This window comes from Erinaceus europaeus, chromosome 14, assembly GCF_950295315.1.
Source record: "Erinaceus europaeus chromosome 14, mEriEur2.1, whole genome shotgun sequence".
Classification (NCBI taxonomy): Eukaryota; Metazoa; Chordata; class Mammalia; order Eulipotyphla; family Erinaceidae; genus Erinaceus; species Erinaceus europaeus.
Genome location: NC_080175.1, coordinates 26,966,843 through 26,988,798, shown reverse-complemented (window position 1 = coordinate 26,988,798; position 21,956 = coordinate 26,966,843). Strand labels below are relative to the sequence as shown.

Below are 21,956 nucleotides of genomic sequence, written 5' to 3'. Positions count from 1 at the left end.
ATCCTGTGGTAGGGTTCAAGCCCTTGGACCTGGAAGGGGAAAGCTTCAGGAGTGGTGGAGCAATGCTGCAGGCATCTCTCCTCTTTCCCTCTGCATCTCCCCCTCCCCTGTCCATTTCTGTCCCTATCCAAAAGTAAATAAAACATTAAAAATAATAATAATCAAGAATGAGCTAGATAGCTGGGGAAAGAACCTAATTATAACAGTCCCTTCCCCCCCAAAAAAAAAAGTTTTCCAGTTCATTCCCCAGCAGCATATATACCAGAAGGGTACCATCAACATACTTGAGCAGCCAGAAAGAATATATCCCTGCTTATATAAAAAACTAGATTTCTATGGTCCAGGAGGTGGTGTAGTGATAAAGCTTTGGACTCTCAAGTATGAGGTCCTGATTTCAATCCCCGGCAGCACATGTGCCAGAGTGATGTCTGGTTCTTTTTCTCTCCTCCTATCTTTCTCCTTAATAAATAAATAAAATCTTTAAAAAAAAAGAAAAAACTAGATTTCTGGGGCCAGGTGGTGGCATACCTTGTTAAGCGCACATGTTATACAACGCACAAGGACACAAGTTCAAGCCCCCGGTCCCCATCAGCAGGGGGAAAGCTTCACAAGTGCTGAAGCAGTGCTGCAGGTGTTTCTCTGTCTCTCTATCCCTCTCTTTTTTTTCCATTTCTTTTTTCATTTTTTTGAATTTTTTTTATATTTATTTTTCCCTTTTGTTTCCCTTGGTTTTTTTTGTTTATTGTTGTTGTAGTTATTATTGTTGTTGTTATTGATATCATCATTGTTAGGACAGAGAGGAGGAGAGAGGAGGGGAAGACAGAGAGGGGGAGAGAAAGACAGACACCTGCAGACCTCCTTCACCTACAGGGGAGTTGCCTGTGAAGCAACTCCCCTGTAGGTGGGGAGCCGGGGGCTTGAACTCGGATCCTTATGCAGTCCTTGTGCTTTGCACCACGTGCGCTTAACCCACTGCACTACCGGCAGACTCCTCTCTCCCTCTCTATCACCTGGGTTCACACACAAAAAAAACCCTTCCCTCTCAATTTCTAGCTGTTTCTATCCAACAAATAGAGAAAATTAAAAAAAAAAATTTAAATAGAAAACGATTTCTGAGACTCTTCTACTTACCCTTAGCTACATAGTTCTCTATTGCTAGCTCCCCTTTCCCAAAAAGTTAATAAATTTACTTGGGGGTTGGGGGAAAACCTACAGGTATCTCTTCTCTTAAAAAACAAAGGGTGGGGGGAGTTGGGCGGTAGTGCAGGGGGTTAAGCGCACATGGCGCAAAGCACAAGGACCAGCTAAGGATCCCGATTCAAGCCCCAGGTTCCCCACCTACAGGGGAGTGGCTTCACAGACTGTGAAGCAGGTCTACAGGTGTCTTTTTCTCCCCCTATGTCTTCCCCTCCTCTCTCCATTTCTCTCTATCCTAACAACTACAACATCAATAACAACAACAATAATAAATAAAACAACAAGGACAACAAAAGGGAAAATTTTTTTAAAGTTTTTTTTAAAAAAAGGGTGGGCGGGGGTCGGGCGGTGGCGCAGTGGGTTAAGCACATGTGGCGCAAAGCGCAAGGACCAGCGTAAGGATCCCGGTTGGAGCCCCCGGCTCCCCACGTGCAAGGGAGTCGCTTCACAGGCGGTGAAGCAGGTCTGCAGGTGTCTGTCTTTCTCTCCCCCACTCTGTCTTCCCCTCCTCTCTCCATTTCTCGCTGTCCTATCCAACAACGAATACCATCAACAAGGGCAATAATAATAACCACAACGAGGCTACAACAACAAGGGCAACAAAAGGGGGGGAAAAATGGCCTCCAGGAGCAGTGGATTCATGGTGCAGGCACTGAGCCCAGCAATAACCCTGGAGGAAAAAAAAAATAAGGGTGGGGTAGATAGCATAATGGTTATGCAAAGAGACTCTCATGCCTGAGTCTTCAAAGTCCCAGGTTCAATCCCCCACACCACCATGTAAGCCATAGCTGAGCAGTGCTCTGGTCAAAAAAAAAAAAAAAAATCCAGGGTAATAATAAAAAAATAAAAAACAAAGCATTCCTGGGACTATAGTGCACACCATCCCACACACAGGATATCAGGGTGGCATCCATGGACGGTACAGCAGTTTGAGGTATCTCTCCTCTAAGTAAAAAAAAAAATAAGAAGGAGGAGGAGGAGAAGAAAAAGAAGAAAGAAAGAAAGAAAGAAAGAAAGAAAGAAAGAAAGAAAGAAAGAAAGAAAGAAAAAGAAAGACTCAGCCCAGAGGTCAATTAGCAGTATTGTGCAAATGCAATGCCCTGAGTTCATCCCCTGGAGCTGTATAATAGTAAAAATAAAATTTTAGGTTTCTCCTAATACCAAACACCAAAACTAACTCAAAATGGATGAATGACATGGATATTAGACCTGAAACTATAAATACATGGAAGAAAACATCAGCACCATCATAAGCCAGAGTTGAGTAGTGACCTGATAAAAATAAATGTTGGTGAATCTGTTTAATAAATATGCTTGATATGTATTTTTTAAAGATTTTTTATTTATTAATGAGAAAGATAGGAGGAGAGGAAGAACCAGACATCACTCTGGTACATGTGCTGCCAGGGATCAAACTCAAGACCTCATGCTTGAGAGTCTAATGTTTTATCTATTGCACCACCTCCCGGACCATGATATGTATTTTTAAGAATGATTTATGTATTAATTATTGAAAGAAAGAGTGCCAGAGCATCACTGTGGCAAATGCAATTCCAGGAATTGAACTTGGCACATCATGTTTGTAGTAACAGTGTTCTAGTCACTGTGCCACTCCCCAGACCACTATACGTGGTTGTTTTTGTTTTTTACCAGAGCACTGCTCAGCTCTAGCTTATGGTAGTGCAAGGGATTAAAACTGGGACTTAAGGGGGTCGGGCGGTGGCGCAGTGGGTTAAGCGCATGTGGTGCAAAGCGCAGGGACCAGTGTAAGGATCCCGGTTCGAGCCCCCAGCTCCCCACCTGCAGGGGAGTCGCTTCACAGGCGATGAAGCAGGTGTGCAGGTGTCTGTCTTTCTTTCCCCCTCTCTGTCTTCCCCTCCTCTCTCCATTTCTCTCTGTCCTATCCAACAATGAACACCATCAACAATGGCAATAATAATAACCACAACGAGGCTACAACAACAAGGGCAACAAAAAGGGAAAAAAAATGGCCTCCAGGAGCGGTGGATTCATGGTGCAGGCACCGAGGCCAGCAATAACCCTGGAGGAAAAAAATTTTAAAAAAAACACTGGGACTTTGGAGCCTCAGGTTTGACATTCTTTGCATAACCATTATGCTATCTCCCCTGCCCCTACAAATGTATTTATTATTATTCATTTATTTATTTAACTTTTAATATTTTATTTATTTATGTTGGATAGAGACTGAAAGAAACTGAGAAGGGAAAACAGAGATGGAGAGAAGTAAGAGAAACACCTGTAACACTGTTTCACCACTCATGAAGCTTCTCCCCTGAGGGTAGGAATCAGGGGCTTGAACCTGAGTCCTTGCACACTGTAATATGCTCACCCAGGTGCACCATCACCCAGCCACTCATTTATTTAGCTGGTTATTATGACAGAGAGGGGAGACAACAGAACCCTGCTCAGCTCTGGCTTATACTGGCAACAGGAACTGAACCTAATACCTACATGTATATTTTTAATATATTTTACTTAATGTCTATTTTGCCACCAAGATTATTTATAGCTGGGGCTCAGTGCCCGCACTACTCCACTGTTCCAGATGTGTGTTTTTTCCTTTAAACAGAGGATAGAAGGAGAAACACCGTAGGACCACTCCACTGCATTGAAGCCTCCTTGGTGCAGGTGCTTCCATGTGGAAGCTGAAGACTCAAACCCAGGTCCTTGAACATGGTGTCTGCACTCCAGGATGTGAGCCAGTTCCCAGCCCCCTACCTAATGTCTGAACAGATACTCCTTTAAAGTAACAATACCTAAGTTAGAAGGACCTCAGGAAAAAGATCTTTAAAAGCAGATCTAAATCAAGAAAATGAAACATGTAGTTTGAAGAATGGATACATGGGTGGCTTCAATAGCAACAGAAATTTTGTGTGTTTGGTGGTAGAATCAGATTTGTACATTTTATTATACTTTACAGATGATGCTACTTATAAATCAAATACTAATATAAGTTAATACTTATACTAAAAATACTTTTATATAGATATCAAATGACAGACATAACATGAAGAAAGAGATCAAGGTGAGGGGGATAGAAAAAAGTTTAATTGCTATTCAGAGTACACAGATGGTCAGAAAACAAAAAACAAACAAAAAAACCACACATTGGTATAAGTCAGCATCATGTATAACATAAATAGGTATTTACATGCATACATGTAAACACATATGCACAGATAAAATGAAGCTTAATGAAATGCTACTTCCAGTTCAATGTTAAGCTTTGGCTCTGCAAACCAGGGTCCCAGGTCTAAACTTCAGCATCCCTATTCTGGAGCTATGCTCTGCACTTTCACACAGGTATGCTGCTTTGCATGCTCTCTAGTGAAATAAATAAATATTCAACTTTGTGACTTTACTCTCCCTCAAAACAATAACTTTGGTCACCTTTACATTCTTTTAACATAGAATTTTGTTTATTTGCTTGTTTATTTTGGGGCAGTCCAGCAGTTTTGTAAATGCACATTTTCACTGCCTGGGCCACTCTTTCATTCATTCTTTCAAGGTGACAACACCACAATACTAAAGCTTCCTTCAGAGTCATTGCCTCTCCAATATGATGCCAGTGCTCAAACCTGGCTTATACACATGGCAAGGCACAAGTCCTCCCTAGTGAACTTATGTCTCCACCTTCTTTTTCCTAAAGGAGTCAAGGAAAGACTGTATCCTCAAGGTCTCCTTCTCCTACCTCAGGCATAACAAAGTTCCCTGTCGGTGTTCTATGTAAAGATAATCTGCCCTTTCTGGACCTTTTCTGTTTTTTAAGATAAGTAACAGAGGTCTTGAAAACATTAATCCCAATGTCACTAGTTACAACACAGCTACACTGAAAGAATTATTTGAACTTTTTAAAAGACTTATTTATTGGGGGCCAGGTGGTAGCACATTGGGTCAAGCGCACATGGCACAAGAAAAGGATCGGTGTAAGGACCCTGGTTCCAGTGGCCGCTCCCCACCTGCAGGTCTGCAGGTGTCTATCTTTCTCTCCCTCTCTCTGTCTTCCCCTCCTCTCCTGGTTTCTCTCTGTCCTATCCAACAACAATAACAACAGCAACAAAGTGGAAAAAGTGGTCTCCAGGATCAGTGGATTCATAGTGACGGCACTAAGCCCCAGCAATAACCCTGGAGGCAAAAAAAAAAAAAAAATCCTCACCTGCAGGAGGGAAAGTTTCATGAGTGGTGAAGCAGTGCTGCAGGTGTCTCTCTATCTCTCTCCCTCTCTATCTCTCCTTCCCCTCTCAATTTCTCTGTATCTACCCAATAATAAGAAAATTAAAAAAAATTTTAAATAGTTTTAAAAACCATTTATTTAGAGTGGAGAGAGAGAGTATAGCTCAGTTCTGGCATAAGATAGCGCCCAGGGATTGAACCTATAGCTTTTGAGATTTTAGACATGCAAACTGATTCTCTAACAGGCTGAACTATCTCCCCAGTCTCACTATCTCTTTTTTGCACCCAGGATTATTGGTAGAGCTTTGAAACTGCGCAATTCCACTGCTCCCAGAGAACTCTTCTTCCTTCCTTCTTTCCTTCCTTCCTTCCTTCCTTTTTCTCTCTCTTTTTTTTTCAGACAGTGAAAGTAAGAGAGAGAGATACTACAACACTGTTCCACTAATTGTGAGGCTTCCTGATGAAGAGCTTAAACCCATGTTCTCACACAGGGTAAAGTGTGTACTCTACTGGTTAAGCTATCTCCTACTTCCCCCACTTTTTAAAAAATCTTGAGGGAGTGAGGCAGTAGCACAGCAGGTTAAGCCCATGTGGCTCAAAGCACAAGGAATGGCATAAGAATCCTGGTTCGAGCCCCCGGCTCCCCACCTGCAGGGGAGTCGCTTCACAGGCGGGGAAGCAGGTCTGCAGGTGTCTATCTTTCTCTCCCCCTCTCTGTCTTCCCCTCCTCTCTCCATTTCTCTCTGTCCTATCCAACAACAAACGACATCAACAACAACAATAATAACCACAACAAGGCTACAACAACAAGGACAACAAAAGGGGAAAAAAATGGCCTCCATGAGCAATGGATTCATGGTGGAGGCACTGAGCACCAGCAATAACCCTGGAGGAAATTAAAAAAAAAAAAAAGAATCTAAGTTTGAGGGGAGCAGGCTGTGGCACACCTGGTTAAACACGCACATTACTATGCGCAAGGACCCATTTTCAAGCCCCTGGTCCCCACCTGCAGGAGGAAAGCTTCATGAATGGTAAAGCAGGACTGCAGGTCTCTCTCCCTTTCTCTCTATTTCCTCCTCTCCCCTCAATTTCTCTCTGTCTTTATCCAAAAATAAATAATCTAAGTTTCCAAGGCAGAAATCTTCAAGAACTAATGTTTGGGTGTAGAAGGTAGTGCCTGGGTGTAAATTCTGTCCATCCAGATCCCTTTTACCTCGACAATTCTTCATTTCCTATGTTTACATGTTAGTTCTCTATATCTGTCTCTGTTTGAGTATAAAAGGATTTAAACTCTGCCTATCCAATTTCCTTTTAACTCTGACAATCTTTGTTTCCTATATTTATATTCCAGTTCTCTAAATGCCTCCTTCTCAATCCAAAGATTCCCAAATCCTGTTTTTATTCTCTATGCAAATCATGCTTTTCATTTCCATTCTGGAATTCCTGAAAACTCTGATAATGGAAACATCTCTATCCCACCTGGCAAATCAGAGTTTTTTAAAGTATAAGGGTTGAGAAGATTGCACAAAAGTTTAGCACAGAATTTGCATGGGAGAGGTCCTGGGTCTGATCACTGGTACAAGCAACAGCCAGAGCTGAAGGATGATCTGGTCAAAAATGTTTTTATTAATATTTTGTTTTATTTACTTATTTATTTATCTATTTATGCTGGGCTAGCATGGGGGTGCCTCGTCCCGGGCGCATATTCTCTGGGTTGGAAAGAACTCAACCGGAGCCAGCCTGGGCTGCTACTCACTCAGTGATGTGAGGGAGATGACTCAGGAACAGAATCATGGTGGCAAAACAACTCAATTCTTTATTGATCAGAGAGCCAAGGCTTTTAAAAGGCAGACCCAGAAGTGGCAAGTCAGAAATGGAAATGACTTGACATGGTTTAGAAAGGGGCGGAGAAAGGCAAAAAGGGACTGGAAAGGTAGGAACTTCTTTAGCAATTGTTGCGAGGGTTTTAACTGGTAGGATTAATAGTAATACCCTGCAGTCAGGGAGGGTCTTGAGGGTAGAAAGAAGATAGATCAAAGGACTGGAATGGGTGGAGATCTTTCAGGCAAAACAATGATTATGTAGATAATAAGTCTGTTAAGGCGAGAGGATGATGTCCCCTCAAGTCAAGCCCTGCCAAGCTCAACCACATCCTCACAATTTCCCAACATCTCCCCCTTTCTTTTTATCTAATGGCCATAGTATAAGGAATGCAGGGTGCTTTGTGAGGCAGGGAGTTTGATAAGACAGGGCAAACCTTTGGGGTTACTCCTGTCCCTCCTTGCTCAACCTCTCGGCAGAGAGAGAGACTGACAGGATAGACGCACTCCTCAGGTCAAGCCCTGCCAGGCTCTACCATATCCTCACAATTTCCTGGCATATTTACAGAAGAAAAAGCTATCACAGCACTGCTCAGCTCTGGCAAATGATGGTTCTGGGGACTGAACCTGCAACCTCTGGGGCCTCAGGCATGGAAGCCTACACTATCTCTGCATTATCTTCCTGCCCCCAGCCCCACTGGAAAAAAAAAAAAAAAAGGTCTGATTATATACTCTTGATGTCTATGAGAATATAAGGCATTAGTCTGTGTGGAAAGTAAACTAACAAGATCAGGAAGATATATTAGTGATCTTGCTTCTACATTGCAGGTTTTGCTTCATTTTGTTTTTTGTTATCTGGGAACCTGAAGTTTATCCATGGATGATATATTTTTTTTCCTTTATTTGCTAGGACAGAGAAAAACTGAGAATGGAGAAGATAGATAGATAGATAGATAGATAGACAGATAGATAGACAGACAGACAGACACAGCAAGAGAAACAGAGAGATACCTGCAGCACTGCTTCACTCCTGTGAAGCCCCCCCCTTACCAGATAGAGACCAGGGTCTCAAGCCAGGTCCTTATACTCAAATGATCACCACCTACAAGGAGGAGAGGGCAAGCAGAACAGTGCTTGGGTGGGAGTCGGGTGGTAGCGCAACGGGTTAAGCGCACATGGCGCAAAGTGCAAGAACTGGCATTAAGGATCCCGGTTCAAGTCCCCAGCTCCCCACCTGCAGGGTAGTGACTTCACAAGTGATGAAGCAGGTCTGAAGGTGTCTATCTTTCTCTCCCCCTCTCTGTCTTCCCCTCCTCTCTTCATTTCTCTCTGTCCTGTCTAACAATGAAGACATCAGTAACAACAATAATAACTACAATAATAAAACAACAAAGGCAACAAAAGGGAAATAAATAAATTAAAATTATATATATATATATATATATATATATATATCACTGCTGTGGCTAACTCTTCTTCCATCTCTCTCTTCCTCTACATCTGTCTCTTACCCTCAATCAAAAAGAAGGGGAAAGAAAAAATTACCATAGGGAATGGTAGACTTGAGCAGGCAGTAATAGCACTGGTGGCAAAGGAAAAAGAAGGGGAAGGAGGAGGAGGAAGAGAAAGAAGGAAAAGGAAAGTAAAATAAAATTGAAAGTAGAATGAATACCAAGGACAAGTACCCAGGTTCAAGTAACACACCTGGAAAGAACACTTCATGAGCAGTGAAGCAGGGCTGCAGGTGTCTCTCTTTTCCCCTTTCTATCCCCCCTCGTCTCTCAGTTTATCTCTACCCTATCAAATAAAATAGGTTTTTTTTTTTAATGAAAGGAAGAAATGGCTTCCAGGAGCAGTGGATTTGTAGTGCTAGCACCAAGCCCCAGCAATAACCCTGGTGGAAGTCGGGGGGGGGGGGGGGCGGGCGGAGAGAGAAAAGAATGAAGGTTGCCAGAAAGGAGGGAGATAAGCAATACATTTTTAATGGGTAAAACTTTTAAGTTTTGTAAAATGAAGAGTTCTGGAGACAGATTGTGGTAATGATTATACAACAATGTGACTGTACTTAATGTCACTGAACTGTACACTAAATGGCAGAATACAAGCTGCACTCTGCCGCTGTAAAGCACCTGTGTGAGGACCTGGGGCCACTCCCCATCACCAAATATTTAAAGCGCTGGGGAGACAGCATAGTGGTTACGCAGAAGACTTTCATGCCTAAAGCTTTGAGTCCCAGGTTCAATCCCTCTCACCATCATAAGTTAAATATATGCAATACTCTGGTATATATAGTTAGAAAGGAAAGAAAAAGAAAAAGAGGGAGTCGGGCAGTAACGCAGCGGGTTAAGCGCAGGTGGCGCAAAGTGCAGGGACCGGTGTAAGGATCCCGGTTTGAGCCCCCGACTCCCCACCTGCAGGGGAGTCACTTCACAGGCGGTGAAGCAGGTCTGCAGGTGTCTATCTTTCTCTCCCCCGCTCTGTCTTCCCCTCCTCTCTCCATTTCTCTCTGTTCTATCCAACAACAACAACATCAACAACAATAACTATAACAACAATGAAAAACAACAAGGGCAACAAAAGGGAATAAGTAAATATTTTTAAAAATAAGAAAAAGAGAAAAAATTGGATTGTTGGAAAAATCATGATGTATTTTTCTGTTTTTCTATGCAAAAATGTGCCATGACTCTTCTGAAACCCAGTATAAATTTTTTGTAATACGTGCTCTCAACCAGGTGCGCACCACCCGGCCCCTGAAAGATAGATACCTGCAGACCTGCTTCACCGCCTGTGAAGCGTCTCCCCTGCAGGTTATAGATTTTTTAAAAAGTTAAAATGGTAAATTTTAGTGGGCTGAGAAATAGCACAGCAGCAGAGTGAAAAACCTGCAATCATGACATCTTGATTTCTATCCCTGACACTGGTTTCTTTCTCTCTCTCTCGTTAATAAATAAAAGCATTTTAAATGGTAGATTTTATGTTATGCACATTTACAACAACAAAAAATAGAAATAAGTATTGTGAATATTCACATAAATATAGTATAAAAAAAGGACTAGATATTTTAAAATCTTGATAGAATATGCTGATTTTTCTTCCAATCCCTCTCACTCCTAGCCCAACTATCCCTCAGCCCTACCAGTTTAAAAAAAAAAAATCACAGAAAAAATATGAACAGAGGAAGAACCAAAAACCAGACAGAATATTTTCAAACTTTTTCTAACATCAATTTCTCTCCCACTTGCACCCTGCACTTCTCGGATGGGTACTGACACTTCTATTTTAAGTGTGAAAGAATGCAGTCCTTCTGAATCTCACCTCTTCTACTGTACTCTGCATACCAGTCTTCTAATTCTCACCACAAGCTGATGCTTTCAGTTCTTGTCCTCAAAAGGGAATTCCCTGAAGTGTGCCAATCCTCCCCACCTCCCACATAAGAGTTTGCATTTACTAACCAAAATCTGTGAACACGTGAAAGTTGTTGTAGCGACCAATTTTTTTTTTTTCCTGTTCTATTTTAAAGCGCTCCCCCTCCAACTCCAGGTTTTCCCAACACCACCTAATTGCCATCTGGCAGTGGGAAATCACTGTTTTCCAGTAATTGGGACCATCACTAGGTACAGGAGGGCTCTACAGTCCATCTTGTCAAAGCTTCATGGTATTAATGCTGCTCTTTGATTTAGCTAAGCCACTGCCAGTCACATCTCCCGCTTTCAGAGATGTAAGTAGTAAGTAAGCCTTACCTTTGGTGTCCTGCATGACAATTGAGCTATACTTCAAGAAGGTTATCAGTAGGTTACTGGTCTGCACATCTGCATCCAATGGAAGCTCCACAGAACTTATAACTGAAATAGAACAGATGAAGTGCATTTAGATAATAACATTTCACCCAACACTTCATCTAAATAACCATTTGCCAGTAGGCAATCACTAAGCAGGCTTTTGGCACCACAGAGTGGATAAAGTGCTTATTGTAAAATCTTTATCTAGCCTTTCTTAGCCTCTAGAGCCTTACTACTCTCAAGATGAAATCCAATATACTTTTCTAGGAGAACCAGTCTCCATCCAGGAACAGTTATTTTCTCCCAAAACCTTAAGAAGAATATTTTGATTCCAGTTCGAGCCCCCCACAGCATAAAAAGGTTCAGGGCCCTTTTATTATTATTATTATTATTTCTTTTCCTCCAGGGTTATTGCTGGGCTCGGTGCCTGCACCATGAATCTACCGCTCCTGGAGGCCATTTTTTCCCCCTTTTGTTGCCCTTGTTGTTGTAGCCTCGTTGTGGTTATTATTATTACCATTGTTGATGGTGTTCATTGTTGGATAGGACAGAGAGAAATGGAGAGAGGAGGGGAAGGCAGAGAGGAGGAGAGAAAGATAGACACCTGCAGATCTGCCTCACCCCCTGTGAAGCGACTCCCCTGCAGGTGGGGAGCTGGGGGCTCGAACCGGGATCCTTACTCCGGTCCTTGTGCTTTGCGCCACGTGTGCTCAACCCACTGTGCCACCGCCCGACCCCTATTATTTTTTTTTAACTGATGTCATATTGGCTTATAAAATCACACAGGTTTCAGGTACACAGTGTTAAGACTTTGGTGCCTGTGCATATGTATAATGACCACCACCAAGTCAAGGCTACATGCTCTACCATTTAGTTGACCCCCTTTATCCAGCTGACCTGACCCTACTCTTATTCCCCTTCTCTTCCGGCAGCCCCCAATTTGTTCTTACAGCCTAAGCTTGGTTTTGTTTTGATTTGTCTGTTCATTTGTTCTACTTCTTTATCTTCCATGTACAAGTGAAATCAAGCAGTATTTGTCTTTCTCCACCTAACTGACTTCACTTAATACCTTCAAGGTTCAGGGCCCTTCACAAAGTCACTTTGATTTGTACCTAAGGGAAAGATCTGCATGAGCCTTGCTTTAATGAGTCTCCTGCTTAAAACAAATGACAATTCATTCCTAATAAGGAGAAATTTTGCTCACCTTTGAGAATAAGCTTTTAAGCTGAAAATATCCAAGAAGGAAGGGGGGGGGAAGTTAAGGCAAAACTATAGTCAAATTCTCCATTCCACATCTCACTCCACCCACATCCTGAGGTAAATATAGGTGGGTGTTATTAACTGGGACAAACTAGGAACTGAGAGGGTTTTTTTTTTGTTTGTCTGTTTTTTGTTTTGTTTTGTTTTGTTTTGTTTGCTTTGCTGTGCTTTGCTTTGGACAGTTCTGGCTTATGGTAGTGCCAGGGATTAAACCCAGGACCTCCAAGCCTGAGCATGAAAGTCTGCTGCATAAACCACTTTCCTATCTCCCCAGCCCAGAACTGGGTTCTATATTTACCCAGATGCTTGCTGTTTCCAAGATGAAACAACCTGCTGCCCCCACTCTCTAAGTCATAGTCCCAGTGAACAATGATAGGCAAGACCTGACATGGCCAGCACAGACCAGTCTTATGTAAATTTCTCACATCTCTAAGACTTCAACATAGACCAAGACATCCTGTTCAGTGTTTTATACTATGCAATAATAAGATAAAAACAAAAAAAAGAGACTCATGAAAGTTGCAGAAGCTAGAGAACCTACAGCTAGTTCTACTGTATTTTTGCCCATGAAGACTCAATTGAGTTTGGGATATTATTCATAATATGTATTCACAACCATAATGGATCCCTCTGGAGTTATTAAGATGTGTACAGAGAACATTGATTAACAGTAAGGAACATTTACATATTATGGATCCACAGTAAATAGCAACAACAGCGAAAAAGCCTTATAAGTAGAAATTACCATGAGCAACCCTTGGCTATTTTCTCACAGTTCAGTCCATCAGAACTACTAAAAGACAAATATCTTTTTATGTTGAAATACTAAAGATCTTAATTTGTGTTATGGGTTAATGACCCAAGACTGTCATTTCAAAGTACAGCCTATTCTGAAGTGCAGAGTCCATAATCATGTCTTTGTCCAAGATAAAGAGGCACCTAACTGCTAAGTGGGACGTTTTTCCCCACTCACATGAAGCAATAACTGGAAAACTGTCTTATATAATATGTAGAAATACAGAAGTATATGTATTTTTAGTTTACCAGAGAGTCCTCTCATGCCAAGGCTGAGTTGTCAAATGTCAAAGTCTGAGCTGAGAACAAATGTTACAGCTAAACTGATGGCTTTTAAAAATAACGGCTCCAGTGACATACCTTTAAATATAACTGAGCTATTGAGCAACACTATAATTAAAAATCTAAATCTAAAAACAAGGTCATAATACTTGGGACCCCCTCCAGTAAGGAAATGAGTTAGAGGAAAAAGAAAAAAGAAAGAAAGAAAAGAAAAATGAACGAGAAAAATTGAATAAAATCCCTCACAAATTAAAATCTCTTTCCTAAGAAAGAATTATTTCTTGGGTTCTGGCTTCATAATTTTTCTCACCATACTTCGTAAGGGGAGACAGTCATTTGAAAGTGGGCTGATTCCATCTTCCCACTTGAAAAAAATAAAAGCTCACTGGTTGTAGGTAAGTAAGTACAAATTCTGCCATTGCATAATCAAATGTGTGGGTGGAGGTGTTCACAATGAACACTTTGAAAGGCAGTTCTCTAAAGCATCCAAAACCCAATATCACACGGAATTCAGAAATATATATATATTTTATATCCATGGTAACCAGTCAGGCATTATCCTTAAAGAGAAAGAACAATATTTTTATTGGGTTATTCTGTGACCTGAATAGTCACAGACAAGTAGGGAATCCTCACTACTTGTTCCCTCTCATTAAGATTATTTTGTAATCTGACTTTCAATTCTAAACAGATCCAACTTGCTACCATAGACTTAAATATCAGTGGCCTTTTCCTCTCATGCTTCTGTACCATACAGCACTACCTTGAACTGATACCAGCAGAAATTTTTAAGGATAGAAAGCAAATTATACATTATTTCATATCCAAAAAGTAGTAGGAAGACACAAAAAAAGGATCAAAGTTAGATTTCATGTTTGTCTTTACCCAAAATGAGGTAAACATTTGAAGTAAAACATCAAGTATTAGCAAAGGTTGTTTTCAGATTTAGGTTTCCATCAAGCACACAGTTTACCACAGAACCAACCCAGGAAACACAAAGTGTTAAGACAAAACTTTTTTCTTTTTTTTTTTTTTTTTAAGATTTATTTACTTACTAATGAGACGGAGAGGAGAGAGAAAAGAACCAGAGCAGTATTCTAGCACATGCAGTTCAGGATTTCATGCTTGTAAGTCTAGCACTCTAGCCACCACAGCACCTCCTATACTACAAAATTCATATTTTCTTTTCTGGTTTTCTCTTGATTTTTTTTTCCCCTCCAGGATTTTCCTGAGGCTTCACACCTGCACAATTCCACTGCTTTCATATGCCCCCCCCACACACACACAGAGGGTGAGAGGCAGAGAGACGGTAAGACACCATTAGTACCACTTTAGGCCTCAAGAAGCTTCTCCTTTGCATGGTGTTCGAATGTGGTGGGCAGGGGCTCAAACCACGTCCTCACACAAAGTAAAGTGTTCACTCTACCAGATGGCCTATTTCGTTTTTTGTTGTTTTTTTTTAAACTGTTTTTTAAGTATTTATTCCCTTTTGTTGTCCTTGTTGTTTTATTGTTGTCGTTGTTGGATAGAACAGAGAGAAATGGAGAGGGGGAGGGGGAGACAGAGAGAGAGGGAGAGAAAGACACCTGCGGACCTGCTTCACCACCTGTGAAGCAACTCCCCTGCAGGTGGGGAGCTGGGGGCTCGAACTTGGATCCTTACGCCAGTCCTTGTGCTTCGCGCCACCTGCGCTGAACACACTGCACTACTGCCCAACTCCTCAGATGGCCTATTTCTAAGTCTCATCTTTTTTTTAAGCCCCAGCTATAAAATTAAAAATTAAAAAAAAAAAAAAGAAAGAAAAGAACTTTCATTGCTGTCATTACTTGTTAGGGAGAAAAGTTTCCTTTTTAAAAAAAATTTATTGGGCAGGGGAAATAGCATATGGTTATGCAAGAGACTCTTTTGCCCGAGGTTCCAAAGTTCTAGGCTCAATCCCCCACACCACCAAAAGCCAGAGCTGAGCAGTGCCCTGGTGTGTCTGTCTCTCTCTCTCAAAAATAAAATAAAATAAAATATTTAATTTTTAAAATTTATTATTATCTTTATTTATTCATTGGGTAGAGAAAGCCAGAAATCAAGAGGGAAGGGGGTAGTAGAGAGGGAGAGAGACAGAGAGACACCTACAGCCCTGCTTCACCACTCGCAAAGCTTTCCCCCTGCAGGTGGGGACTGGGGGTTTGAACCTTGGCCTTGAGCGCTATAACATATGCGCTCAAACAGGTGCACCACCACCTGGCCTCCAAGTTTCTTTTTTTAATGTGACACTGGGAAATGAACTTGGGGCCTCACAAATGCATATCACTGGATGGCCTCTTGGGTTCAATTTTTTTTCATCCTTTCATTTAGAGAAAAGGAGAGAAAGAGAAACACCTCGGCATTACTCTACAACCCATGGGGCTCCCCACCCCCATGCTGTCCATGATGACCCCAGATGGTATTACCCATAGTGAGGTTCACGCCATACTTGCTGAGCTATCCCCGATTCCCATGAAAAGTCTTTTTTTTTTTTTAATTGCTACCAGGGTTATTACTGGGGCTCAGTAACAGTACTACAAATCCACTACTCCTGGGGGCCATTTTTTCTTTTCTTTTCTTTCTATTTTTTATTTGATAGGACAGAGAGAAATTGAGGGGGGAGAGAGAGGAGGAGGTAGAGAGGGGAAAAGATAGACAGACACCTGCAGACATGATTCATGGCTCAAAAAGCTCCACCCCCTCCCCCTGCAGGTGGGAAGTAGAGAATCAAACCCAGGTCCTTGTGTGTGCCAACATGAGTACTTAGCCAAGAACGCCTCTGCCTGGCCCTCTCTCTTGAAAAGTCTTAAATACTCACCAAATTCCCAATAATAATACACTCAAACTTTGTTACTTTCTAACTAGGAGTGAACGGTAGAAACAATAGTAAATTTCATGTTTACTTTCTTACTTGTTTAGTCATTAAATATTTACTATGCAATGACCATGCTGTGTACTAGACAGTGTAATAATGAACAAAATAAGCATGGTCCCTGCCCTTCTCCATGTCTTGGTTCTTAGTCTCACCTCTTACTAACCCCAAGGAAAACCATCTATTTATCTGACTTCAATCCCCTCATTTGTCAGAGAGTAAAATGAGATAACATCACTACATTTATTTCAATGAGATATTCATAAAGTAACTCATCTGGGTTTCAAGGACAGACATCACTGAGCTCTGAGGTCCCTTTCAGAGCTAGTATTCCATGATTCTACAAGCATCTAAGTTGTGTAGCTTCCTATTTATTTATTTTTCATCACAGAAGGACTACACTGCTCAGGTTGATTCTTTCAGAAAGAGAGAAAAGTGTGTGTGTGTCTCTCTCATTGGCCTCCCTCCTCTCCTCTCCTGTCTCCTGACTCCTCCATCCTCTCCCTCCTCATTCTTCTCATAGCACTGAAGCTTTCCCTAGTGTGATGTGAACCTGCCTAGAACCTGAGTGGGATACAGTAACAGTAATGTGGATCCTTACACAATAAAAAATATTTGACTATCTTTCCCAAAGTATTATCTTAAGCATCTGGAGTCCTCAAGGATAACAGATTTTTCTTTCTTTCCTTCTTTCTTTCCCCCTCTTTAACTACCAGGATTGAAACCAGGGCCTTGTGAAGCAAGTCCTCTGTCACTAAACTATACCACCAGTCCCATAAGACACTGTCTTAAATGAAGAATTAACATTTATTTATTTTTTTTTTATTTTCCCTTTTGTTGCCCTTGTTTTTTTTATTGTTGTTGTAGTTATTATTGCTGTTGTTGCTGATGTCATCATTATTGGGACAGACAGAAATGTAGAAAGGAGTAGAAGACAGAGAGGGGGAGAGAAAGACAGACTCCTGCAGACCTGCCTCACCGCTTGTGAAGCGACTCCCCTGCAGGTGGGGAGCCAGGGGCTCGAACCGGGATCCCTACGCCGGTCCTTGTGCTTCACACCACGTGCGCTTAACCCACTGCACTGCCACCCGACTCCCAACATTTTTTTTCTTTATTCAACATAACTATGCTCACTCTAAAAAGCAAGAGATCATATTAATCAAAAAAAAGAAGTGATAGCTTTACCATCAGAGGAGGGGGGTGTGGTCCCAAGTGCTGTTACTGGGGCTGTAGGAGTAGGACTGACAGGGGTTGTTACCAAGCCCATTTCCGGGTGACTCTGAAAGAAAACACAAGTTTTAAAAAATTATTTAAAAAAGAGAAAATCCAGTTCTAACTCTCTTCAATTTAATGTTCTTTCTGGTATTCCTGGACTCAGAATTAGACAGAAAGCTCACTGAGGTACTGTTTCTGCATTTAGTTCCTATGAGTACCTGATTACTGTTGACATTTGTTAAGCTCTAATAAGAAGCTCTTAGGATTAGTTTTCTATAAGGATCTAAGTTCCCATTATATAAGTTTTTCTGCAGAATCATAAAAATAAGCAAATAAATACATAGGCTAAACAAGATTAACCTTTAAAATAGGGGAGGAAACTTTTACAATCCTATCTGGGCATGGAAAGGGATTACTCTTTGTTTTTAATGTTTATTTATTTATTGGATAGAGACAGCCAGAAATTGAGAAAGAAGGGGGAGATAGAGAGGACGAGAGACAGAAAGACACCTGCAGCACAACTTTACCACTTGCAAAGCTATCCCACTGCAGGTGGGGACGTGGGACTCAAACCTGAGTCCTTATGTATTGTAACATGTGCATTCAACCAGGTGCACCACCACCCACCCCAAAAGGGACTACTCTCACAATCAACTGAAACACATCTATAGACTGTTCTTATGACCACATAACTGACTAAAGGCAAGTGAGCCAAGGGGATTACAGATACTATTTTAAAACCTGTTCAGATGGTGGTCTAGTTGGTCCAAAACAAACAAGAGTGTGGAGGGTGAGGAGTCAGAGACATAGGAGTGACATCCACTTGGAACCAAAATAGTTGACGACTCTTCAAACTCTGACTAGCCATCCATGCCACATCAGCTCTTGAAATTTAAACAAAATGGCAGTTATTTCTTTTGCTTTCCCAATAGCTTTAACCAGCCTTATGTCTTCCTTTGAAGTCAGGTACACAATTTGGAGAGCAGACAGAACACTTAAGAATAGTGAGGGGTCGGGCAGCGGCACAGCAGGTTAAGCACACGTGGCACAAAGTGCAAGGACCTGCGTAAGGATCCCGGTTCAAGCCCCCTGGGTCCCCACCTGCAGGGGAGTCACTTCACAGGCGGGGAAGCAGGTCTGCAGGTGTCTATCTTTCTCTCCCCCTCTGTCTTCCCCTCCTCTCTCCATTTCTCTCTGTCCTATCCAATAACAAACGACATCAACAACAATGATAACCACAAGAAGGCTACAACAACAAGGGCAACAAAAGGGGGAAAGGGTGGCCTCCAGGAGCAGTGGATTCATGGTGTGGGCACTGGGCCCCAGCAATAACCCTGGAGGCAAAAAATAAATAAATAAATAAATAAAAGAATAGTGAATAAAATCCCTTATGTTGCCAGTCATTACAGATCTTACAGGTGAACAACAAAGTGTGCCATTAGTGAGAAAGGCAAAAATCATTATGGCAGACATGCTAGTTGTCTGCCCAATATTCATTACTTTGGTTTTCTTGCTATCAAATTCTGGGTCTCATGTGTCATTTTGGATCTCCCCATAAGTATTGGGCTTTTTAATATTTGATGGAGGTGGAATTGGGTGGTAGTACAGTGGGCTAAGCTCACGTGGCGCACCAAAGCGCAAGGACCAGTGTAAGGATCCTGGTTTCAGCCCCTGGCTCCCCACCTGCAGGGGAGTCACTTCACAGGCAGTGAAGCACGTCTGCAGATGTCTATCTTTCTCTCCCCCTCTCTGTCTTCCCCTCCTCTCTCCATTTCTCTCTGTCCTGTCCAACAACAATGACATCAATAAGAACAGCAACAATAAAAACAAGGGCAACAAAAGGGAAAATAAATAAATATAATAAAATTAAAAGTTTTTTTTTAAGAAAAGGAACCACATACTTGAGATTCTGTTTAAATAAATAAATATTTGATGGAGGTAAATGTTCATTTTGTGCAGTCATTTATTTCTTTTATGTTCAGGTAAAATTAAATCCTACCTGATATATATTCTAATCTATTATAAATATATTAGGGGGACCAGGTAGTGGTACACCTACTTAAAAAGCACATAGTATGAAGTACAAAGACCCATGCAAGGATCCAGATTCAAGCCCCCAGCTCCCCACCTGCAGGGGGGAATGTGTCACAAGTGGTGAGGCAGGTCTGTAATTATCTATCTTCTCTCTCCCTCTCTATCTCCCTCTCCTCTCTCAATTTCTCTATGTCCTATCCATGAAAATGAAAAAATGGCCACCAGGAGCAGTAGGTTCATAGTGCTAGCCCCAAACCCCAGCACCTGGAGGCAAAAAAAAAAAAGAAAAATGAAAACTATTTTTAATAAGAAATCCCAGGATGTGCTACGGAATTTACAGAGCACATGGTTAGACTAGCCCTACACAAGCCACACTGAGATGATCCTCTGAGAAAGAGCAGACGGTCCCTCATCCAGAAGAGGAGGTTATGCAGAAGAAAAAGACAACCCAGAAGAAACTGAAGAAACAAAAACTCATGGCCCAGGAATAAATTTGGCATCAGATAAGTGCAAATAAAAGTAAAAGCAAGAAAAGAAAAGTGCCAAGTGTCCTCTTAGACGGAGCCCAAGCCAGCACACTGACTGAGCATGACCTTATTTTTGCTGAAACTCAATCAGTGGAGTCCATAAACATTTACCCTCTGAGAAAAATGTTTAAGCAAGCTTCTCTTTTTAAAAGAAACCTACATACATATTTTAAAGTCTAGCTTTAAGATAAAAATACTGCATCAATTTTTTAAGACAGCTTTCATGGACAGTACTAAAATAGTTCCCTTCTATGCCAGCTAGTAAGGATGATTTCCTTAGGCAAATGACCCAGCACTCAATGTTCTATGACTTCCTATTTCTATATCTACAGATAATTTTTTTCCTGTTAACAGCTAACCTTATGCTGGACAGACTATTTTCTTTACTTCTCTTCTCTGGAAATTGGTGAGATAAGTGACTTGGCCTATTTTATCTCTGGTTGTGATAATGGCTTAAAAAGCAGAGAGCCCAATATGAAGATCCATATGGACAGATAAAACCAAGGGCTTCCAACGAGCAAAGTGAAGCTATCTCAATTCATTTGGACTAAGAGATTAGTTAGTGAATGGTCCTAACTATTAGCTTTTTCTTTAACTTCTTATTAGTGATTTCAATAATGATTAACAAGACTGAAAGCTAAAAGGGGCACAACTCTATATAGTTCCCACCACCAGAGTTCTGTGTCCCCTCCCCTCCTTTGGAAGCTTCCCTATTCTTTATCCCTCTGGGAATAGGGATGAAGATTCTTTATGGGGTGCAGAAGGTGGGATGTCTAGCTTCTGTAATTGCTTCTCCACTGTACATGGATATCGGCAGGTGGATCCATACCCCCAGCCTCAAACTATTAGCTTTGCACTTGGTCAAACTCACTTCATCACCACACAGAAACATATACATTTGAGGACATAACGATGCAAAGGCAATAGAAGCAAGTTTTTGTTACAACCCCTCAATAAAGTAAAGCAAAGTTTAAACAGGCACAGTCAGGCAAGTTTTTCAATCAAGTAAATGTCTGAAATTCAGAAAAACAATTAGAATTATTTTATACTCCTGATAAATTCGGAAAGGGGGGCGGAATTATTTTATATAACCAACCTGGGCTAACACTGTGATGAAGTTGCGATTTAAGTGAACAGCTTCATAAAGTGCCAGAAGGATGGCCTCGTTGGTTCTGAAGAAAAAGAGAACATGCTGAGAGGTCTGTCAAATAGAGGAGCTAAAACAGAATAAGCATCAAAATAAAATTTCACCCCCAGCTCCTCCTTATCAATCTCTTTGAATCTGTAATGCTCTTTATTTCATTTGGGGGGCTTTTGTGGTAAGAGATAATAAGTTGGAAGTCGGGTGGTAGCGCAGCGGGTTAAGCGCACATGGCACAAAGTGCAAGGACCAGCTAAGCTCCCCACCTGCAGGGGAGTCGCTTAACGGGCAGTAAAGCAGGTCTGCAGGTATCTGCCTTTTTCTCCCCGTTTTCCCCTCCTCTCTCCATTTCTCTCCTATCCAACAACGACGGCATCAGTAACAACAACAATAATAACTACAACAATAAAAAACAACAAGGGCGACAAAAGGGAAAATAAATAAATATAAAAAACTTTTTAAAAAAGAGGCAATAAGTCAGGGTCTTAACTTTAATTCCTAAGAACTTGTTCTTATCTACTTCATTCCCTAATTTCCCTCTCACTTTTCCACCCTAATTCAGTTAAGTCCTTAACTGGGTCAGATAACCAGCCCTCTTTCATTTCATTCCAGAAACCACAGGGAACAATTCCTCAGTTTTAGAGGGTTTAATATGCATGACCAATGTAGAGGTTTCCAAGGGTAGGTTATTCAAAACCTAAGAATATTTGATAAATTCCTCCCCACCTAACATATACACATTTGAATCTATAAATGATTAGCAAGAAGTAATGTTTCATACTTTTTTTTTTTGCACATAACTTAGGCCTCTTTGGCTGATTG

At 41.3% G+C, this 21,956-nt stretch overlaps 1 protein-coding gene across 2 annotated transcripts in view; it reads right to left on the bottom strand.

The window, feature by feature from the left end:
- ARMH3 (armadillo like helical domain containing 3) overlaps window positions 1-21,956 on the bottom strand; it is a 258,857-nt gene that overhangs the window by 173,656 nt on the left and 63,245 nt on the right. For both annotated transcript variants that reach the window (XM_060171444.1, XM_060171445.1), the window contains exons 13-15: window positions 21,090-21,165; window positions 17,403-17,496; window positions 10,952-11,053 (exon numbers count right to left, since the gene is read on the bottom strand). In XM_060171444.1, coding sequence (XP_060027427.1) covers window positions 10,952-11,053; window positions 17,403-17,496; window positions 21,090-21,165 — 272 coding nt within the window. The remainder of the gene's footprint in view (window positions 1-10,951; window positions 11,054-17,402; window positions 17,497-21,089; window positions 21,166-21,956) is intronic.